Source organism: Sapajus apella, unplaced genomic scaffold (genome assembly GCF_009761245.1).
Source record: "Sapajus apella isolate SASKATOON/1434 unplaced genomic scaffold, GSC_monkey_1.0 scaffold43, whole genome shotgun sequence".
NCBI lineage: Eukaryota > Metazoa > Chordata > Mammalia > Primates > Cebidae > Sapajus > Sapajus apella.
This window is the reverse complement of record NW_022436983.1, coordinates 4400081-4421554: the sequence shown is the minus strand read 5'-3', so window position 1 is coordinate 4421554 and position 21474 is coordinate 4400081. Positions and strand designations below refer to the sequence as shown.

The 21474-nt window shown below is 41.6% G+C and overlaps 1 protein-coding gene across 19 annotated transcripts in view; it reads right to left on the bottom strand.

Annotated features, from left to right (window-relative positions):
- Window positions 1-21474, bottom strand: part of KIF1B (kinesin family member 1B) — a 182554-nt gene that overhangs the window by 153585 nt on the left and 7495 nt on the right. For all 19 annotated transcript variants that reach the window (XM_032300335.1, XM_032300355.1, XM_032300354.1 and 16 more), the window contains exon 2: window positions 6026-6206. In XM_032300335.1, coding sequence (XP_032156226.1) covers window positions 6026-6131 — 106 coding nt within the window. In that variant the 5' untranslated portion in view covers window positions 6132-6206. The remainder of the gene's footprint in view (window positions 1-6025; window positions 6207-21474) is intronic.

Genomic DNA, 21474 nt, shown 5'->3' with positions numbered 1-21474 from the left:
TTTTTTTTTTTTTTTTTTGAGACGGAGTTTCGCTCTTGTTACCCAGGCTGGAGTGCAATGGCGCGATCTCGGCTCACCGCAACCTCCACCTCCCGGGTTCAGGCAATTCTCCTGCCCCAGCCTCCTGAGTCGCTGGGATTACAGGCACACGCCACCATGCCCAGCTAATTTTTTGTATTTTTAGTAGAGACGCGGTTTCACCATGTTGACCAGGATGGTCTCGATCTCTTGACCTCGTGATCCACCCGCCTCGGCCTCCCAAAGTGCTGGGATTACAGGCTTGAGCCACCGCGCCCGGCAATATTTTGTATTTTTAGCAGAGATGGGGTTTCATCATGTTGGCCAGGCTGGTCTCAAACTCCTGACCTCAGGTGATCCACCCACCGTGGCTTCCCAAAGTGCAGGGATTACAGGCATGAACCACCATGCCTGGCTAATAGTCTTTTTTTTTTTTTTTTTTTTTCTTATTTTTTTTGGCAGGGTGCAGTGGCTCATACACATAATCCCATCACTTTGGGAGGCCAAGGATTGCTTGAGCTCAGGAGTGGGAGAACAGCCTGGGCAACATGGTGAGACCCCATCTCTACTAAAAATACAAAAACATGTTGGGCGTAGTCCTGCACACCGGTGGTCCCAACTACTCAGGAGGCTGAGGTTGGGAGGATCGCTTGAGCCCAGTAGGCAGAAGTTGCAGTGAGCCAACATGGTGCCAGTGCACTCCAGCCTGGGTGACAAGAGTGAGGTCCTGTTTCAAAAAATAAAATAATAATCCTTTGTTATTGCAAGTACCACTTTGATCCTGTATTGAAGTTATTTTGGCTGGGTGCAGCGGCTACTGCCTATAATCCCAGCACTTTGGGAGGCCAAGGATTGCTTGAGCTCAGGAGTGGGAGAACAGCCTGGGCAACATGGTGAAACCCCATCTCTACTAAAAATATAAAACTTAGCCAGGCATGTTGACAGGTGCCTGTTATCCCAGCTACTTGAGAGGCTGAGGCAAGAGAATCACTTGAACCCAGGAGACAGAGGTTGCAGTGAGCCAAGATCATGGCACTGCACTCCAGCCTAGATGACAAAAGGAGACGGTCTCAAAAAAAAAACAAAAAAAAAAATTGCTTAAGGGCAGGGTCCCATGGTATAACTCCGTGATCCCTACAGCCTAACATTACAGCAAACTTTCAAAATGGATAGAAGGGAAGGAAAGGACAGTCCAGGCAGAGCAAAGCCCTCAGCCTATTCTCTAGAGAGATTTTGCACAGAGTATGGTGAAAAAGCCACTAGGCATTCAGCATTGTGCTTAGTGTGATCCACAGACTGGTTTTTACAATATAGTGCAATATAATAAAGCCTATTCTAACCAAACCGTTAATTACTTTTAATAAAAGCAAGCTCTCTATTTTTTTTATTTTTATTTTTAATCCTTTTTTAATTTTTTTTTTTTATAGACGGGGTTTCACCATGTTGGTCAGGCTGGTCTTGAACTCCCGACCTCAGGTGATCTGCCCACCTTGGCCTCCAAAGTGCTTGGATTACAGGCCTGAGTCACCACGCCTGGCCTCTTTTTAAATATTTTATCAAAAGATGTATCAATATTTTCAATAATTCTGGAGAGATTTTTGTGGGATATAAGCAAAAATTGGTGAACAGAACTTTTATTCTCACAAACTCTAAAACTGTATGGCCCTATTCTCAAAGGTGTGCAACTAGAAATCTTTTTTTTTTTTTTTTTGAGAGGGAGTCTCACCGTCACCAGGCTATAGTGCAATGGCATGACCCTGGCTCACTTGCAACCTCTACCTCCTGGGTTAAACCATTCTCCTGCCTCAGCTTCCCGAGTAGCTGGGATTACAGGCACCTGCAACCACACCTGGCTAATTTTTGTAATTAGTGTGGGGGGGGGTGGTTCATCATGTTGGTCAGGCTGGTCTCTAACTCCTGACCTCAGGTGATCCACCCACCTCAGCCTCCCAAAGTGCTGGGACTACAGGCATGAGCCACCAGGACCAGCAAAAATATGGCCTTTTAATACTCAATTTCTACTTAATGTTTTTAGTAAAATTTCCAACCCTATAAAGAAAGTAGCAACAGAATCCCAATCACTAATGAGAATATATCCCCATGACAACAGAGGTTTCTCCTGGATAAACAAGATGTTTGGTATGTGAAACATTATCACAAAGAGAAGTATTTAATAGTTCTTTTTTTTTTTTTTTTTGAGACAGTCTCACTTTGTCTCTAGGCTGCAGTGCAGTGGCACAGTATCATCTCACTGCAACCTCCGCCTCCTGGGTTCCACCGATTCTCCTACCTCAGCCTCCTCAGTAGCTGGGATTACAGGCATGGGCCACCACACCCAGCTAATTTTTTTTTTTTTTTTTGAGACAGAGTCTCGCTCTGTTGCCCAGGCTGAAATGCAATGGCGGGATCTCAGCTCACCTGCAACCTCTAGCTCCCGGGTTCAAGCGATTCTTCTGCCTCAGCTTCCCAAGTAGCTGCGATTACAGGCACCTGCCATCACACCCAGTTAATCTTTGTATTTTTAGTAGAGACGGGGTTTCACCATGTTGGCCAGTCTGGTCTCAAACTCCCGACCTCAGGCACTCCAGCTGCCTTGGCCTCCCAAAGTGCTGGGATTACAGGCGTGAACCACCATGCCCAGCCTATTTTTTGCATTTTTTACTACAGACAGGGTTTCACAATGTTGGCTAGGCTGAACTCGAACTCCACACTTCAAGTGATCTGCCCACCTCAGCCTTCCAAAGTGCTGAGACTACAAGCGTGAGCCACCACGCCCAACCTACTTAATAGTATTTTTTGGAATTGGTTCTTGCTCTTGATTCAAGATTTCCTAAAGTCCACCTTTCAAAGGAACTTGTGACACATACCAGCATATTCAGAGCCAATACCAACACCCAAAATGCCTCCAAACTAAGTTATAATAATTAAATACGTTTTTCACAGAGAGAAATGACAGGCTCAATAATAAGGGTTTAGTTATATACTATATAAAACTTAATCATTCAAATGAAGAATAATGAAATAGTTTTTAAAAAACGACATTTAAGAACATAAACATTTAACTAATATGCTGTCTAGTTCAATTATGAGTCTAACTGAAACTTTAAGGAGCAAATGATCAATAATGACTTCTTAAAACCAGCTTTTGCTGGGTACAGTCACTCACGCCTGTAATCCCAGCACTTTGGGAGCCTGAGGCAGGTCAATCACCTGAGGTCAGGAGTTTGAGACCAGCATGGCTAACATAATGAAACCCCGTCTCTACTAAAAATACAAAAATTAGCCAGGTATGGTGGTGGGCACCTGCAATCCCAGCTACTTGTGAGGCTGAGGGAGGAGAATCACTTGAACCTGGGAGGTGGAGGTTGCAGTGACCTGAGATCATGCCACGCACTCCAGCCTGTGCAAGAGAGTGATACTCTGTCTCAGAAAAGGAAAAAAAGAAAAAAAAAACTTTATAGAGATATAATTTATATATCATAAAGTTCACCAGTTTAAACTATACAATTCAACGTTGACTTTTGCATCTCTTTTTCTTTGACAATTTTTCATAGGATACAATTCACAGAACTGATGGCACTATTGACACAGAAGAGTGAAATACAATGGTACAGCTGTTTAACCTTCTACTTTGTTTTTTTTTTTTAAATATACATGGAATCTCAAAAACAAACAAAAAAAAAACAACCTTTTTTTTGAGACAGGGTCTTGACTCTGTTGCCCAGGCTGGAGTGCAGTGACATGAACACAGCTCACTGCAGCCTCAACTCTTGGACTCAAGTGATCCTCCTGCCCTGGCCTCCCAAAGTGCTGGGATTACTGGCATGAGCCACCACACTCAGCCTTCAATTTTTTTTTTTTTTTTTTTTTTAAATAAAAAGATTGTTGCGGCCAGGCATGGTGGCTCACGCCTGTAATCCCAGCACTTTGGGAGGCCAAAGCACGTGGATCACAAGGTCAGGAGATAGTGACCATCCTGGCCAACATGGTGAAACCCCATCTCTACTAAAAATACAAAAATTAGCTGGGCATGGTGGTGCCTGCTTGTAATCCCAGCTACTCAGGAGGCTGAGGCAGGAGAATTGCTTGAATCCAGGAGGCGGAGGTTGCAGTGAGCCAAGATCATGCCTGGCGAAAGAGTGAGACTTTGTCTCAAAAAAAAAAAAAAAAAAAAGAAAGAAAGGATTGTTGCACTTCTTCTCCAAGAAAACACCAAATGGTGGATGACACCAGTGTTACGGGTGGGGGCAGCGCTGAGATGGGGAATGCGGTGGCTTCCGGGGATGCTTCGGCAGTGGCATCCAGAGCTAGGGTTGTGGCCGTAGACAGGGCCAGGGCCGAGGCCACAGAGCTCGCGGGGGCAAGGCCGAGGATAAGGAATGGATGCCTGTCACCAAGCTGGGCCGGATCAAGGACATGAAGATCAAGTCCCTGGAGATCTACCTCTTCTCCCTGCCCATCAAGGAATCTGAGATCACTGACTTTTTCCTGGGGGCCTTTCTCAAGGATGAGGTTTTGAAGATTATGCTGGTGCAGAAGCAGACCCATGCCAGCCAGCGTGCCAGGTTCAAGGCGTTTGTTGCCAATGGGGACTACAATGGCCATGTCGGTTTGGGTGTTAAATGCTCCAAGGAGGCAGCCACTGCCATCGCGGGCCATCACCCTGGCCAAGCTCTCCATGGTTCCCGCGCACAGAGGCTACTGGGGGGAACAAGGTCATCAAGCCCCACATCATCCCTTGCAAGGTGACAGGTCGCTGCAGCTCTGTGCTAGTGCGCCTCTGTGCTGGTGCACCTCATCCCCGCACCCAGGGGTACTGGCATCATCTCAGCACCTGTGCTCAGGAAGCTGCTCATGATGGCTGCTATTGACTGCTACACCTCAGCCAGGGGCTACGCTGCCATCTTGGGCAACTTCACCAAGGCCACCTTTGATGCCATCTCTAAGATCTACAGCTATGTGATCCCCAACCTCTGGAAGGAGACTGTATTCACCAAGTCTCCCCATCAGGAAATCACTGACCATCTTGTCAAGACTCACACCAAAGTCTCTGTGCAGAAGACCCAGGCTCCAGCTGTGGCTACAACATAGGGTTTTTATACAAGAAAAATAAAGTGAATTAATCCTGAAAAAAAAAAAAAAAAGATTGTTGCAAGCCCTGTCAAGTTCAGAGAAGCATATAAGCAATGGAATGTTCAAAGTTGTATGTGAATTACCTGAAATGTGGGCTGCAATATCTAGCTAGATTTTTGTGGAACAAACATTTCCACCAGTGGACTCCTCTACACAGAATATTGGCAAACGGAGCACAAGCTAATAAGATTAGAATGTGTACTTCAGCAATAACTTGTGCCTGAAAGGGTGATGATTCTGTTGTATCACAAAATTACAGATTTAAAGACAGCAGAGCCTACCTCTATTTTAATCAATAATTTTCCTATAGATCCATATCAAGTAATTTGGTAGTACAGGTATAAAAGAAAACAGCCTAAGTCATTTTTCATCTAAGCAATTCTATAGAAAAACTCTGAAGTAATTACTGATAATTTTAGTAATAATGTATAAGTTTGCTATATATTAAATCCATTGTTCAACTCAAAAAACCACTGAGAAGTTCTAAGATCATCTCGGCAAACTCAGGTATTATTTAAAATCTGAAAAGAAAAACAATGAATCTTGCAGCCTCAATAGGTATATTTCACATTAGGACTCAGCAAAAAGCACTGTTCACACCTTTATTAAGATTTCAACTTAATAAGCATAAACATTTGCTAAATTAGTTCAGTTATTCAGGATTTCTCAACTGTACAGAGTAAAATATATAGTCCATATTTAAATATACTACAATAAATACAATGGAGGGGAAAACATTCAATGGATCATTGAGAATTGCAAAATTCAAAGTGTTAACATAGAAATGCTCATCTATTCTGAACAAAGCATGAAGACAGGGTAAAGAGGAAAGGAAAATAAGATACACAGCCGAGAGAAAACAATATGTACTCACTGGTCGAGTTGCCTTGCATCTGAATGATGCATTTGGATTCCTTGCTGGTCTCTCGAGAATTGAAGGGCCTTACCCGGACAGCCACCTTCACTGAGGCTCCCGACATTTTAATGGCCTTGTTATATGTATGCAGTCCAGAAATAAAGAATCAAATCTTCTTTTGAAGTTATATCCAAGTTTCCTTTAAAAAGAAAAAAATTCCATACAAGGTAGTCAGAGTCAAAGCAAGCATGTGCTAATTTAAGTATAAGAACTCTATCTTAGTTCTATTTTGTTTCCATTTATTCACCCCTTTTCTCCTGTGCAAATCTTTTTTAGAGACGGTGTCCTGTTATGTTGCCCAGGCTGGTCTTGAACTCCTGGGTTCAAGTGATCCCCCTGCCTCAGTCTCCCAAGTAGCTCAGACTACAGGCACACACCACTGAGCCTAGCCCCCCCTACAAATCTTATGTTGCAAACAGTAAATTATTAAATAGAAAATTAAAGACTAAAAGTTGTTTTCCTTTTCTATTATCTCTTTCTTATATCTAAAAAGTCCCTACTTATTAATAAAAAACATAATTACAAAGTAACATGTCTCCCTCTCTCTCTCTCTCTCTCTCTCTCTCTCTCTCTCTCTCTGTGTGTGTGTGTGTGTGTGTGTGTGTGTGTGTGTGTGTGTGTGTTTCTGGATAGATCTTCAATAATATATGAAAAACACAAAATGCTTATTTGTTAAAGAAGTTCCTTAAACAAATAACTTTCCATCTGTAAATCACTTACTACTTTTCTTTAAAGAAGTACATTGGGCCAGGCACAGTGGCTCACGCCTATAATCCCAGCACTTTGGAAAGCTGAGCTGGGCGGATCACTTGAGGTCAGGAGTTCGAGACCAGCCTGGCCAAGATGGTAAAACCCCATCTCTACTAAAAATACAAACAAAAATTAGCCAGGCATGGTGGTGCAAGCCTGTGATCCCAGTTACTCTGGAGGCTGAGGCAGGAGAATTGCTTGAACCTGAAAAGCGGAGGCTGCAATGAGCAGAGATACCACTACTGCACTCCACCTGGTCAACAGAGCAAGATGCCATCTAAAAAAAAAGTGCACTGAACTCTCTACACATTATTTATAGTTTCAAACATTTGGTTACATGATGTATATATTGTGTCACTAAATAGCAAAAGACAAAGAAACTTTCTAGTCAATTCCTTTAACTATGTAGTGATTTCCTTTAACTTCAAAGATCCCTCGGATATGCCACTGACTCATGGCAGAGTCAAATCCATTACACTTCATTACTGAATGAAGTAATAGGAAAAATGTGAACATTTTTTAGAGGAATAATTTCCCTTCCCATAGAACAAAGTCAACACTATTGTGTGACAAGAATCCAAATAAGTAACTTTTTCTTTTTTTTGAGACGGAGTCTCACTCTGTCACCGAGGCTAAAGTGCAGTAGCGCCAGATGATTCTTCTACCTCAGCCTCCCGAGTAGCTGAGACTATAGGCATGTGCCACCATGCCCGTAATCTCAGCTACTCGGGAGGCTGAAGTGGAGAATTGTTTGAACCCAGGAGGCGGCATTTGTAGTGAGCCGAGGTCATGCCACTGCATTCCAGCCTTGGCGATAGAATTAGACTCTGTATCCAAAAAAAAAAAAAAAAGAAAAAAAGAAACAATCAATTTTTCTTGTCAGGAGAAACTCCACACTCTATCCAATAAAAAACTTTTTCGGCCGGGCGCGGTGGCTCAAGCCTGTAATCCCAGCACTGTGGGAGGCCGAGGTGGGTGGATCACGAGGTCAAGAGATCGAGACCATCCTGGTCAACCTGGCGAAACCCCGTCTCTACTAAAACTACAAAAAATTAGCTGGGCATGGTGGCGCGTGCCTGTAATCCCAGCGACTCAGGAGGCTGGGGCAGGAGAATTGCCTGAACCCAGGAGGCGGAGGTTGCGGTGAGCCGAGATCGCGCCATTGCACTCCAGCCTGGGTAACAAGAACGAAACTCCGTCTCAAAAAAAAAAAAAAAACTTTTTCAAGAATAACCAAACAAAAGATATAAAAAAGAAAACTATTTACAAATCAAATTATCAGGAACCCACAATAGAACTTAAATCTGACCAATATTTTTTCCAGATAATTAAGAATGCTAACCTCCAACTACACAACACTGTAACCAATGAGTTCCCAAGAAAAGAAAAAATAAAATAAAAACCAAAGTCACTCTCTACCTCAATGCCCTACTGTCCAGGCTGGAGTACAGTGGCGCAATCGTGGCTCACTGCAACCTTGAACTCCTAGGATCAAGCAATCCTCCCACCTCAGCCTCCCAAATAGCTGTGACTACAAGCACACACCAACACACCCAACTAATACTTCATTTTATTTATAGAGAAAAGTCTTGTTATGTTGACTGGTCTGTTCTCAAATGCTTGCCTTAGCCTCCCAAAGTGCTGGGATTAATTACAGGTGTGAGCCACCACTTCTGGCCCCTTATTTTCTTAATAGCATCACTGCTATTTGAAATTCTTGTTTTTTGGAGCATGTCCATTGCCCAACTCTCACACTGTCTGTCTCTCACTCTATCACCAGAAAGCTCAGAGACCTCATGTCTTGTTTGCTAGCATTTAGAACAAATAATACCTGACGTAAGAACTCAGTAAATGTTGAAGAAATGAATTAATGAAATATATTTCCCAGTTGTGAGAATGATCTGTTTAAGTCTTTTGCCTAGTTTACTGATTTTTTTTTGTTTCAAATGTTTACATTTTTAATAATAATGTTTTTCTATTTGCTACAATTTTTTTTCTAGTCTGTTTCCCATTTTACATTAAACTGATCGTTCGCCAGGCGCAGGGGCTCACGCCTGTAATCCCGGCACTTTGGGAGGCCGAGGCGGGTGGATCATTAGCTGGGCGTGGAGGTGCAGGCCCGTAGTCCCAGCTATTAGGGAGGTTGAGGCAGAATTGCTTGAACCCGGGAGGCGGAGGTTGCAGTGAGGGGAAATCACACCACTGCACTCCAACCTGGCCCCTGGCAACAGAGTGAGACTCTGTCTCAAAAAAATAAATAAATAAATAAATAAATAAAATGAACTGATCGTTTTTTAAATATAAAATATTTTTGTGATCACATGTATCAAATGAAACCTTAGCATTATTAACCTTCCCAAGCAATGTAGCATGACTTACATCCATAAGTTGAATAATATGCCAAGAGAATGAATGAAGCATTCAGGAAGAGCAAGACATAAAACACACTGCAACCTCCCAGAATTCCCTTTGAAATACAGCCATCATCTCCACTGTCCTCATGTCCGAAAACCCATTATCTTCTCCCCTAAACTAGGAATCTCTGCCAATCTTCCCTTGACTATCAATAGCATTCTCCCAGGCCCCAATACCATAAATCCTGGAGTCATCTTTGTCACTACTCTTTGAAACCTTGTATTATTACCAACATTATTCACAAAATACCATATGGAAACTTTTAAGATATGAAGTTGCTTTATTCTATCCCTCCCTTCCTGTCATTCCAACTGACATTACCTTAATCCATGTCCTTACTATCACATACCTAGGTTACTTGCAGTAGCAAGTAACAAGTACCTGGAATGTTCTTTGAGCTTTTAGTCTTTGATCCAGTAGTTCTTAAACAGGGTTGTGCAAAACAGAATGACAGGAGGGTCTTTTGAAAAACAAAGACTAGACTCCCCTAGTCTGGTATTCAACAGTTTTCAGACAGGCTCCAGGTTTGGATTTGTTGGTGTGGTTTAATTTTCAAAGATTAAGTTACAAACATCCAGCTAAGAACCACTGCTTGAACCTGTGGCAAGATCACCCCTGCAAAGCATGACTTTTTCAATGTCACTTTTAATTACAAGAATGTTCTCTTTTTCCTAATATGTTTTAAAAAAAAAAAAAAAAAGACTGCAAATTGATTTTTAAAAATCAAATCTATAAATTCACAAGTTTATGATACTTTTTTAAAAAACTTCATTAATAGATGATTGGTTATAGAGGGAAAAAAAATCATTATTCCCAAAACAGCAAATAAAACAGAATTAAGTATACATCTAGTCTGTATAGCCTGTATAAAATATTCTAGTATAACCAAATAGTCAATGAGGGTAATATTTTTTTTTTTTTTTTTTTTTTTTTTGAGACAGAGTCTTCCTCTGTCACCCAGGCTGGAGTGCAGTGGCGTGATCTTGGCTCAATGCAATCTCCACCTCCTGGGTTCAAGTGATTTTCCTGCCTCAGCTTCCCAAGTAGCTGGGGAACAGGCGCCCACCACCATACCCAGCTAATTTCTGTACTTTTAGTAGAGATGGGGTTTCACCACGTTGGCCAGGCTGGTCTCAAACTCCTGACCTCAGGTGATCTGCCCACCTCTGCTCCTCAAAGGGCTAGGATTACAGGTGTGAACCACTGCACCGGGTTGAGGGTTAAATCCTTCACGAAAAATTCTAGCTAATAAATGTAGAAGAAATGAAAGAATTAAAATGTTACCTTTTCCCAAACCCCCCTTTTTTTTTTTGAGACAGAGTTTCGCTTGTCACCCAGGTTGGAGTGCAGTGGCACGATCTCGGCCCACTGAAGCCTCAATCTCCAACGTTCAAGCAATTCTCCTGCCTCAGCCTCTCAAGTAGCTGGGATTACAGGCGCACGACACCACGCCTGGCTAATTTTTGTGTTTTTAGTAGAGATGGCGTTTCACCATGTTGGCCAGGGTCGTCTCGAACGAAAGAAATACACAGCTTAGTAAGTATTCTTGCCCCACTCCCCTTAAAATAAAAATGTTTTTAAAAGCTAAGCACTGAATAAAACCAAGCTTTAGATCTGACTACCAGTTTAGAAGACATAAAGGAAGGAAAGAAGCAACTCAGATGACACATCAAAGACATCAAAGAGGTAATAAGGCAAATGTAGAATATGAAACAATCTACAAAACAAATTAGCCAGTTTCTTCAAATAGCATAATTGGGGAGAGAGTGTTATAAAAAAGACTTGCGTTATTTATCAACCAAGTACGATGAGTTTTCAATCAAGAAAATGTGTAAAATACTTTTTTTTTTTTTTTTTTTTTTTTTTTCAAAGACAGGTTCTCATTCTGGTTACCCAGGCTGAGGAGCACACTGGCACGATCTCAGCTTACTGCAACCCAACCTTCTGGGTTCAGGTGATTCTCCCACCTCTGCCAGTAGCTGGGATTACAGGCACATGCCACCACACCTGCCTGGCTAATTTTTTTATTTTTATATTTTTAGTAGGGGCAGGATTTCGCTATGTTGCCCAGGCTGGTCTCGAACTCCTACACTCATGCAATCTGCCACTCAGCCTCTGAGTGCTGGTATTACAGGTGTGAATCACCATGCCTGGCCTAAAAATAAATTTTTTAGATAATCAGGGTAGTCTGAAGATAGGCTGGGTAGTAGATGATATTAAGGAATTTGTTAGGGGATGACAGAACAAGATTGCCAAAATGTTGATAGCTGTTGAATACTGCAGATATTTAAATTTTAAAAAACAAAACTTTCTTTTGTGTTCTACCTAAGACGTACCAAAGTGTTCAATGCTATAAACAAGACAAGAAAGGCTGAAACCTCCTTAGTGGGCTTTAGATATAAAGTACTATGTATTTTGAACTATGAACCAAAACATTAACATCTCTAATACCTCATGTCCCCACACATACATTTTTCTATAGACTACTTGACTCCTCTACCTAGTTATATCCTTCCAGCATTTCATTCAACCTCACACAACTAAAGCCAAAACACCTCTCCCCCAAACACCAGCTCTTTCACTTCCTTTCTATTTCTTTTTAATGTTCTCATCATTCTGCTGTTCCCACACAAAACAGGCTGGGTACTGTGACTCACGCCTATAATCCCAGCACTTTGGGAGGCCGAGGCAGGCAGATCAGAAGGTCAGGAGATTGAGACCATCTTGGCTAACACAGTGAAACACTGTCTCTACTAAAAATACAAAAAATTAGCCAGATGTGGTGGCACAGGTCTGTAATACCAGCTACTCGGGAGGCTGAGGCAGGAGAATCACCTGATCACAGGAGGCAGAGGTCACAGTGAGCCAAGATCACCCCGCTGCACTTCAGCCTGGGCAACAGAACAAGACTCCATCTCAAAAAAAAAAAAAAAAAAAAAAAAATCATGACCACACTACACTCTGGCTCACACATGCTAATAATTCTGGCACTTTGGGAGGTCAAGGCAGGCAGATGGCTTGAACCCAGGAGTTCAAGACCAGCCCAGGCAACATGCAAAACCCTATCTCTACAAAAAAAATACAAAAATGAGATGGACATGGTGGTGTCCTAATAATATCTATCCTTTTTCTAAGTGAGATATTGACAGATATCTCTGTAGATATATCTATATCGATCGATATAGGTATCTCACTTATCTCTCTATCTATAGGTATCTAGATATCTATACAGATCTATATATATATGTTTTTGGGAAAGTAATTAAAAATACATATATATATTTTTTTTAATTACTTTCCCAAAACAACCAAGCCTAAATATTTTTTTCTGATTTAACTGTCCTGTGGTAAAACTTGCAACCATCTTCACAATTTAGTGAAAATTTTATCCAGTCATTGAAAGCTACAGTTAAGTCAACTACAGAAAGTTATTCTCTTACTTCTCCACTACTATAAACAGTATCTCTTTCATAATAGACATCCAACAAAGACTTACAGCTTCAAAACTCCCTGCTCCTTTAAAGAATTACTTATGTAAATCTGAAATCAAGTTTAAAATCCAGCAAGAAACAATAATTTTACAAAGTTTTTTTTGTTTTTTTTTTTTTTGGAGACCAAGTCTTGCTCTGGCGCTCAAGCTGGAGTGCAATGGTGCAATCTCGGCTCACTGCAACCATCGCCTCCTGGGTTCAAGCAATTCTCCTGCTTAAGCCTCCCGAGTAGCTGTGATTACGGGTGTGTGCCACCACTCCCGGCTAATTTTTTGCATTTTTAGTAGAGATGGGGTTTCACCGTGTTAGCCAAGATGGTCTCGATCTCCTGACCTTGTGATCTGCCTGACTCAGCTTCCCAAAGTGTCATATTATAGGCATGAGCCACTGCATCCGGCCTACAGAGTATTTTTAAGAAGTTAAAGGAAAACAACACTTCTTAATAATTAGCAAAAAAAAAATACATCTTCCAAGTTTTGAAAGCCAGAGCAGAAAGGCAGGTAGGAAGGGTAACCATACATAATCTAAATCACTTACACAGCCTGAGTTCTAAACTGTTCCTCTGACCAGTTTTCCTTATGACATACAATTAGAAGCATTAGGAAAGCGGAATGGAGCAAAAATTCCAGAAGCATTCACTAATATTAAAGAGACAATAATACATTTAGGTCTAATTCATTTGAATTTTTCTCAATTTTTGTCCAATTGCTTAATTTTGACCTTGTGGAATTCCTACTTGCCCTCAAAGGCACTTTGGTCTTCTAAGGAAAAGACTCAAACTGATCTTTTAGCAAAGTGAGAAACAAGAATGAAATAATACTAGTTTTTTGGTTGGTTTGTGTTTCTAACATCCCTTTTCTATAGAAAGCAGTCAGGATTATATTCTTTAAAAAATGATCAGTTCATGTCATTTCTTCTCCTTAAAAACCTTCACTTAAACGGCCAGGCACAGTGGCTCAGGTCTGTAATCCCAGCACTTTGGGAGGCCAAGACGGGTAGATCACAAGCTCAGGAGTTCAAGACCAGCCTGGCCAAGATGGTGAAACCTCATCTCTACTAAAAAGACAAAAATCATCCAGGCATTGCGGCAGGCGCCTGTAATCCCAACTACTCAGGAGAGGCTGAGGCGGAGAATTGCTCAAACCCAGGAGGCAGAGGTTGCAGTGAGCCAAAATCACGCCACTGCATTCCAGCCTGACAACAGACGGAGACTAGGTCAAATAAAAACAACAACAACAACAAAACCCTTCACTTGGCTGCCAGAGCCTCAGAGCATAACCTAAAAGTTCAAGGGCCTCCACAATCCAACCTACTTCCCCAGTCTCGGCTTTCCTTCCCCAACTCGCAGCCTCCTTCTCCACTAGCCACCACCTTCCTACACTATACACATGGATTTCTAGAAGCCCAGTCTCCCTTCTCAACCTACTACAAGTCCACATCTTTCAAAGACAAGGTCAAATGAGACGATGGAGCAAGAAGCATGAATTCATTCCTTAATAAAAAGGCATACCCTCTTTTTTCTCTGCTCCCTAACACTGCTCTACCGATTCCTCACTTTTCCATTTATTTCATTCTGCCCCTATGTTGCAGTCAGCACTTCACTTAACTCTCATATACTGATATTTTTATTCAGTACTTTTTTTTAGAATTAAACAGAAATCTGGTCTTTTAAATTCCATATTAGAATTAGCCAGGCGTGGTGGCACCCGTGTGTAGTCCCAGTTACTTGGAAGGCTGAGGTATGAGAATGGCTTGAGCCTGGGAGGCAGAGGTTGCAGTGAGCCACGATTGCATCACTGCACTCCAACCTGGGCAACAGAGCAAGACTGTCTACATAAATTCAATATTAGCACCGTTTGTTATACAAAATTTATAACAAGTAGCTATTCAAAAGTTAATCTTTTCCCCTGAATTACATTTTAAAGCATAGATTTTAATTTAAAAAACGAATGGGTACTGAAAAATAAATGTTTGTAGCTAGAGATCACTTTTTGAGATTCTATGAAAAAGTGCTTCTTATATCACATTTTGCATCTCTCAGTCCAATACTTTTCATGAAGACCAAACAGGTTTTAGGGCCAAACAATAGTTACTGATAAAATGGCCCCCAAAAATTTAAGAATTGGGGTGTGTGTATGCAAGCGCACACGTAGTCTCTATCTATTCTTGATTTTTGACACTATAGATAAAAGTCATCCATGGGCCATGCTGTGGAAGTTCAAAATGAATCATGTATTAGAAAAGCAGGCCGGGTGCAGTGGCTCACGCCTGTAATCCCAGCACTTTGGGAGGCCGAGGCGGGTGGATCACGAGGTCAAGAGATGAAGACCACCCTGGCCAACATGGTGAAACCCTGTCTCTACTAAAAATACAAAAATTAACTGGGCATGTTGGTGCACACCTGTAGCCCCAGCTACTCAGGAGGCCGAGGCAGGAGAATTGCCTGAACCCAGGAGGCGGAGGTTGCAGTGAGCCGAGATCGTGCCATTGCACTCCAGCCTGGGTAACAAGAGCGAAACTCCGTCTCAAAAAAAAAAAAAAAAAAAAAGAAAGAAAAAAAGGGTTCTCACTTTTTCACCCCCCAGGATGGAGTGCAGTGGTGTGATGGAAGCTCATGGCAGCCTCAAACACCTTGGCTCAAGCAATCCTTTCACCTCAGCCTCAGGAGTAGCTGGGCTACACTCATGCATCACTACCCTGTTTATTTTTTCATTATTATTATTTTTTAAATGTATTTGAAGAACATTTCTTCCTTTTACTTAAAGAACCTGTTGAAAACATTTAGTACCTATCTGTCTGTCTATCTATCTATCTATCTATCTATTGAGACAGTCTCACTCTGTTGCCCAGGCTGGAGTACAGCGGAACAACCACAGTTCACTGCAGCCTCACTCTCCGAGGCTCAAGCAATCCTCCTCACTCAGCCTCTGGAGTTGCTGGAACTACAGGCACATGCCACCACACCTAGCTAATTTTATTTTTAACAGAGATGAGGTCTTGCTTCACTGCCAAGGCTGATCTCAAACAACTGGGTGCAAACAATCCTCTCACCTCAGCCTTCTAAACTGCTGGGATTAGAGATGTCAGCCACTGTGCCCAGCCCTAGTATGTATCTCTTTGTATCAGGATGTTTAAACCAACTTTCTCTTAGAACAGCTTTAGAATTTAATACCAGGGGAAAAAAGTTTCTCTTGACAAATATTAGGCTTTCGTTTACCAGAATGAAAACTGTACAATTTATCTTTCTCTTTTTGCAATGAATTCCATGTTTCCAAATTAAATTACAATAGCCACATTAGCCTAGGCAACCTATATATTTACTTTTTTTTCTTGTTACATATTTCTTTCTTTATTTATATTTTAATAGCCTTACTGTATATATATTTGTGGTAAAATACTCAAATCCTTCCTAGAAGTAGTAACTGGTATAAATTATAAATATATAAAAACATCCTGTAATAGCCTATTCTGCTATTTAACATTGGAAATATGTCATATAGTCAAAGTTCTAGTTACTAAAAACAAATAAAACCAAATAACTCAGCAAGCTTTTAAAAGTTACACAAAGATTGGCCAGGCATAGTGGCTCATGTCTGTAAGTTCCTCCATGGCAAGGAGGTTTATCTTTTTTGTTCACTGACTTTTCCCCCCAGGAACTACCTGTTTCATTGTAGGCACCCAGTAAATAAAGTGTGAATAAAGTTGAATAAAGTATAGAAATGTGTAAATCTTTCCTCCTTGCCATGGAGGAACTTATATTCTAGTAGGGAGAGGGAGGACAATAAAAATAATAAATCAGCTGTAGAGAATAGAGAATGTAATCAGCATGATGAGGGGGAGGAGTACAAAGTCAGGGGGATCAAGAGTATGGTGGGAAGAAGTGCTGTACAGGTGCGTAAATGAGGTCAGGGTGGGCCTGCTGATGTGCTGAGATTGAAGCAAAGACTTGAAAGAGGTGACGCAGTTAGCCAAGCAGATTTTGGGGAATAGTATTCCAGGCAGAAGAAAGAGTAAGAGTGGCCAGGTACCAGGGCTCACACCAATAATCTCAGCACTGTGGGAGGCTGAGGTAGATGGATTACCTGAGGTCAAGAATTCGAGACCAGCCTGGCCAACATGGTGAAACCCTGTCTCTACTAAAAATATAAAAATTAGCTTGGTGTGGTGGCAGGCACCTGTAATCCCAGCTACTCAGAAGGCTGACGCAGCAGAATTGATTGAACATAGGAGGCAGAGATTGCAGTGAGCCAGGATTACGCCTCTGCACCCCAGCCTGGGAGACACAGCAAGACTCTGTCTCAAAAGAAAAAAAAAAAGAAAAGAAAAAGAGTAAGAGCAAGGGCCCTGTGATAGCCATGTGAGTGGTTAGAAAAATCGCAGGCTCAGAAGACTGAAACCAGCCCACAAACAGAAGTAGCCAAAAGTTCAAGTAATGAAAAAACAAAATGAATAATATACTCACATACTGTGCCTGGTATGTCCAAGAACAGTAGGCAAAGCTGGGCACAATGGCTCACACCTGTAATCTCAGAGCTTTGGAAAGCCAAGGTGGGTGGATCACCTGAGGTCACAAGTTCAAGACCAGCCTGGCCAATATAGTAATATAGTGAAACCATATCTCTACTAAAAAATACAAAAATTAAATAAAAAAAAAATTTAAAAATTTTTAAATAAAAAATTAGCCAGGCGTAGTTACACACATTTGTAATCCCAGCTACTCAGGAGGCTGAGGCAGGAGAATTGCTTAAATCCAGGAAGCGGAGGCTGCAATGAGCTGAGATCAGGCCATTGCCCTCCAGTCTGGTGACAGAGCAAGACACTATCTCAAAAAAAAAAAAAAAAAGGCCACCTCAGTGGCTCACACCTGTAATCCCAGTACTTTGGGAGGCCAAGGCGGACGGATCACCTGAGGTTGGGAGTTTGAGAACAGCCTGACCAACATGGAAAAACTCCATCTCTACTAAAAATAGAAAAAATTAACTGGGTGTGGTGGCACATGCCTGTAATCCCAGCTACTCGGGAGGCTGAGGCAGGAGAATCGCTTGAAACCGGCAGGCAAAGGAGGCCGTGAGCCGAGATCGCGCCATTGCACTCCAGCCTGGGCAACAAGAGCGAAACTCCAACTTAATAAAAACAAAACAAAACAAAACAAAGAACAGTGGGGAAGTACTGCAGGGAAAAGAAGAGTAACCAATACAGCAAGTCCCTAGAGATTAGAACAGTGCCATCCCTAACACAGGCCCAGAGTGTATCCTCTTTCTCACACTGGAAGAAAGAATGCAAGGAGAGCAGAGAAGTTTGTAAGCAGAGGAAAGGAAAGCTCAGAATTCATGCCCTTTTTTTCTATGAGGTGGCAGGCGAGATATTCTGCCAAGCATGGGGCAGTGAGATGTTTGAGTCAAAGGGTCCAGATATTATAATAGCAACTGTGGAGAAATAGGGAGAGAACTAAGCAGAACTGCTCCCACAGAGAACAAAGACAGATTTAAGGGTGACCTCAGACAACACATTAACTGTGGCACTAATCCCCAGCACTATGTAGGTTTCCCCATGACACAGAGTAAGAATGGCGGGTCTGGATGGTAAGGATGATGTGAGGCTGGCTTCTACATAGTGTGTCCTGAAGAATAATAAGAATAAAAACTGCAAGCAATGCAACCTAGAGGTCATAGTATAGAAAAGGAAAAGTAAAATCTAGAAGAGGCTGATGGATTAGAAGACTTAAAGGAGAAGAGGCATAAAGTGATCATGAAACTGAAAGCTATAAATTATCACAGTTTAAGAACTAAAGGTGAATTTGAGACCTTAAAGTGATTACAAGTTAAAGGATATGGCCATAATACTAAACAACTGGAAGAAAGTGAAGCCAATGTTTGCTTGAGCTGAATTCAAGGAATTTTAAGGTTAAGGGTAGTTACAAAGGAAGCTCAGCATAGTGGTTTCTTACTAGTGCTAATGATCTTGGGGAAGTCGCTTGGCCTGTTTTAGTTTCATTTGTAAAATAGTAACAATAACAGTATCTATTTTATATGGCTGCTATTAGGATCAAATTAGTTAAGATATGTAAAGTGCTTAGAAAAGAACCTGGCACACAGAAAGTGCTCAATATGAGTAAGCTATTTTATCACTATTGTTGTTTCTGTTATTGTTTATTCATACAGTCATTGACATCTGCCAAGATGATGTCAAAATCTAGATGAAAGAGAAAACTAAGCCAACAATACAGTAATCAAAAAGAGCAATGGGACTGGGCGCAGTGGCTCATGCCTATAATCCCAGCACTTTGGAAGGCTGAGTTGGGAGGGTCACTTGAGCTCAGAAGTTGCAATATAGTGAGACCGCCATCTCTACAAACATTTAAAAATTAGCTGGGCACAACAGTGCATGCCTGTAGTCCCAGCTACTTGCGAGACTGAGACAGGAGGTTGCGGTGAGTCATGACTGTACCACTGCACTCCAGCCTGGGCAGTAGAGTAAGACCCTGTCTCAAGGGGAACAAAAAGGGCAATGGTAGAGGACAGTAACGCTGAATGATATGCTTTGGTGTAAACAATGTGATATTAAATATAAAAAATATTTTAAAATCCATCAAATATTTACAATCTTGTGACTTAAAACATATACAAAAAACCACAAGACAATCATAAAGGTATCAACTGAGTATTAATAAGTACAGTACTACATATATACAACATTACAAAGAGTTTTGAAAATGCAGGCCAGGCGCGGTGGCTCAAGCCTGTAATCCCAGCACTTTGGGAGGCCGAGGCGGGTGGATCACGAGGTCAAGAGATCGAGACCATCCTGGTCAACATGGTGAAACCCCGTCTCTACTAAAACTACAAAAAATTAGCTGGGCACGGTGGCGCGTGCCTGTAATCCCAGCTACTCAGGAGGCTGAGGCAGGAGAATTGCCTGAACCCAGGAGGCGGAGGTTGCGGTGAGCCGAGATCGCGCCATTGCACTCCAGCCTGGGAAAAAAGAGCGAAACCCCGTCTCAAAAAAAAAAAAAAAAAAAAAATGCTCTGACTGGAAATCACGGAAACCACATCAGGACACTAAATTGTACTAAAATGAAAATGAGTTGGAGTTAACGTTATCTCACTATTTCTATGTAGAAATGGTAGACGGGGCGTGGTGGCTCATGCCTATAACCCCAACACTTTGGGAGGGCGAGTCAGGTAGTTCACGAGGTTAGGAGTTTTAGACCAGCCTGGCCAACATGGTGAAACCCCATCTCTACTAAAAATACAAAAATTAGCTGGGCATTCTGGTGGGTGTTTGTAGTCCTAGCTACTCGGGAGGCTGAGGCAGGAGAATCACCTGAAACCCAGAGGTGGAGGTTGCAGTGAGCTGATGCACTCCAGCCTGGGCGACAGAGAAAGACTCCATCTCAAAAAAAAACTGAGAAACAAATGGTAAAGCATGAGTTCCTTGAGGGTAAATAACTAAATCTCTACATGCACCCTCACTTAACAGATAATGCCTATAGTAAAAGGGCACATCAACGAATCAGTGGGCCATTAACCGAACAGTTCAAGTCTGAGAAGTCCAAAGCATCTTTCTATTTTTATTTTTAACAGGCAAGGTCTGAGCCCAGAGTGCAGTGCCATGGCACCATCATAGCTCACTCTAATCTCAAACTCAAGCAATCCTCCCAACTTGGCCTCCTGAGGCTCTAGGACTACAGACAGACCCCCACACCCAGTTTTGTTTTGTTTTGTTTGTAGAGATGGGAGTCCTGCTATGTTGCCCAAGCTTGTCTTAAACTTTTGACGTGAAGTGATCCTCCTGCTTGAGCCTCCCAAAGCAATGGGATTACAGATGTGAACCACTGTGTCCAGCCCAAGGCACCTTTTGCAGGTTTTTCCCACCACAGTCACATCTGTTTAATTTCTCTTCTATCCTGATAAGTTGCACAAAAAAAGTTCAAGAAGTATGCATATTTATTCATTCTCTTTCATGGAATCCAGAAATTCAACAGTGTCTGTTCAAATAAGGCCATCTTTCAAAGAGAAATACATGAAATAGACATAAAATATCTTTAACTTCAGAGCATTATGAAATTATATCATGTTAGTTTACAAGACGAAAGGATACGCTTCCTCCTGGAAAAGATCTACTATGATTAGCAGCCCGGGAAGGGGATTACAAACAGGAAGGCAGGGGGCCCATTGTCCTTTACTTTGTACCCAGGACAAGACCACAGTGGGAAAATGGCCTAGAAAGCTTTGGCCTTAAGAAAGACTCATTTGGCAGACTTTCTTGGACATTTATTCCCTGCACAAAATCAAAATGGCAAAGAAGAAAGAGAGAAAAAAGGAAAAGTGCATTCATATCTGGTCTTGAAAAGGAAACAGTCTGTTCTAAGCCTTAAAAGCTGTACTTAATTGGATAAATTTTGGAAAAACACTCATCAGAGCAGAGCAGCACACAGTCAAAATCTAGCCTCTGTCTCAGATTCACAATCAGTTCTGATTTTTATTTACCAAATGCTGAAATTATTTTTAATCAAAAACGTTCAGATCTTTATACTAAAGTAACTCTAAAAATTAAAAACTTAGAAGTATTTCTAACTTAGAGCATGGAATTTCAAAACAGACATTCTGTATTTATCTTATATTAGTGTAATGCAAAAAACACTAGTTTCTGTTGAAGCTACATTTGATTCAACAAGTTTTAAAAGGAAAGCTTGATGACAAAAATAAAAATATAGTGTGTTAAGACTTTGCTTAGCAAAACCTATCCAAT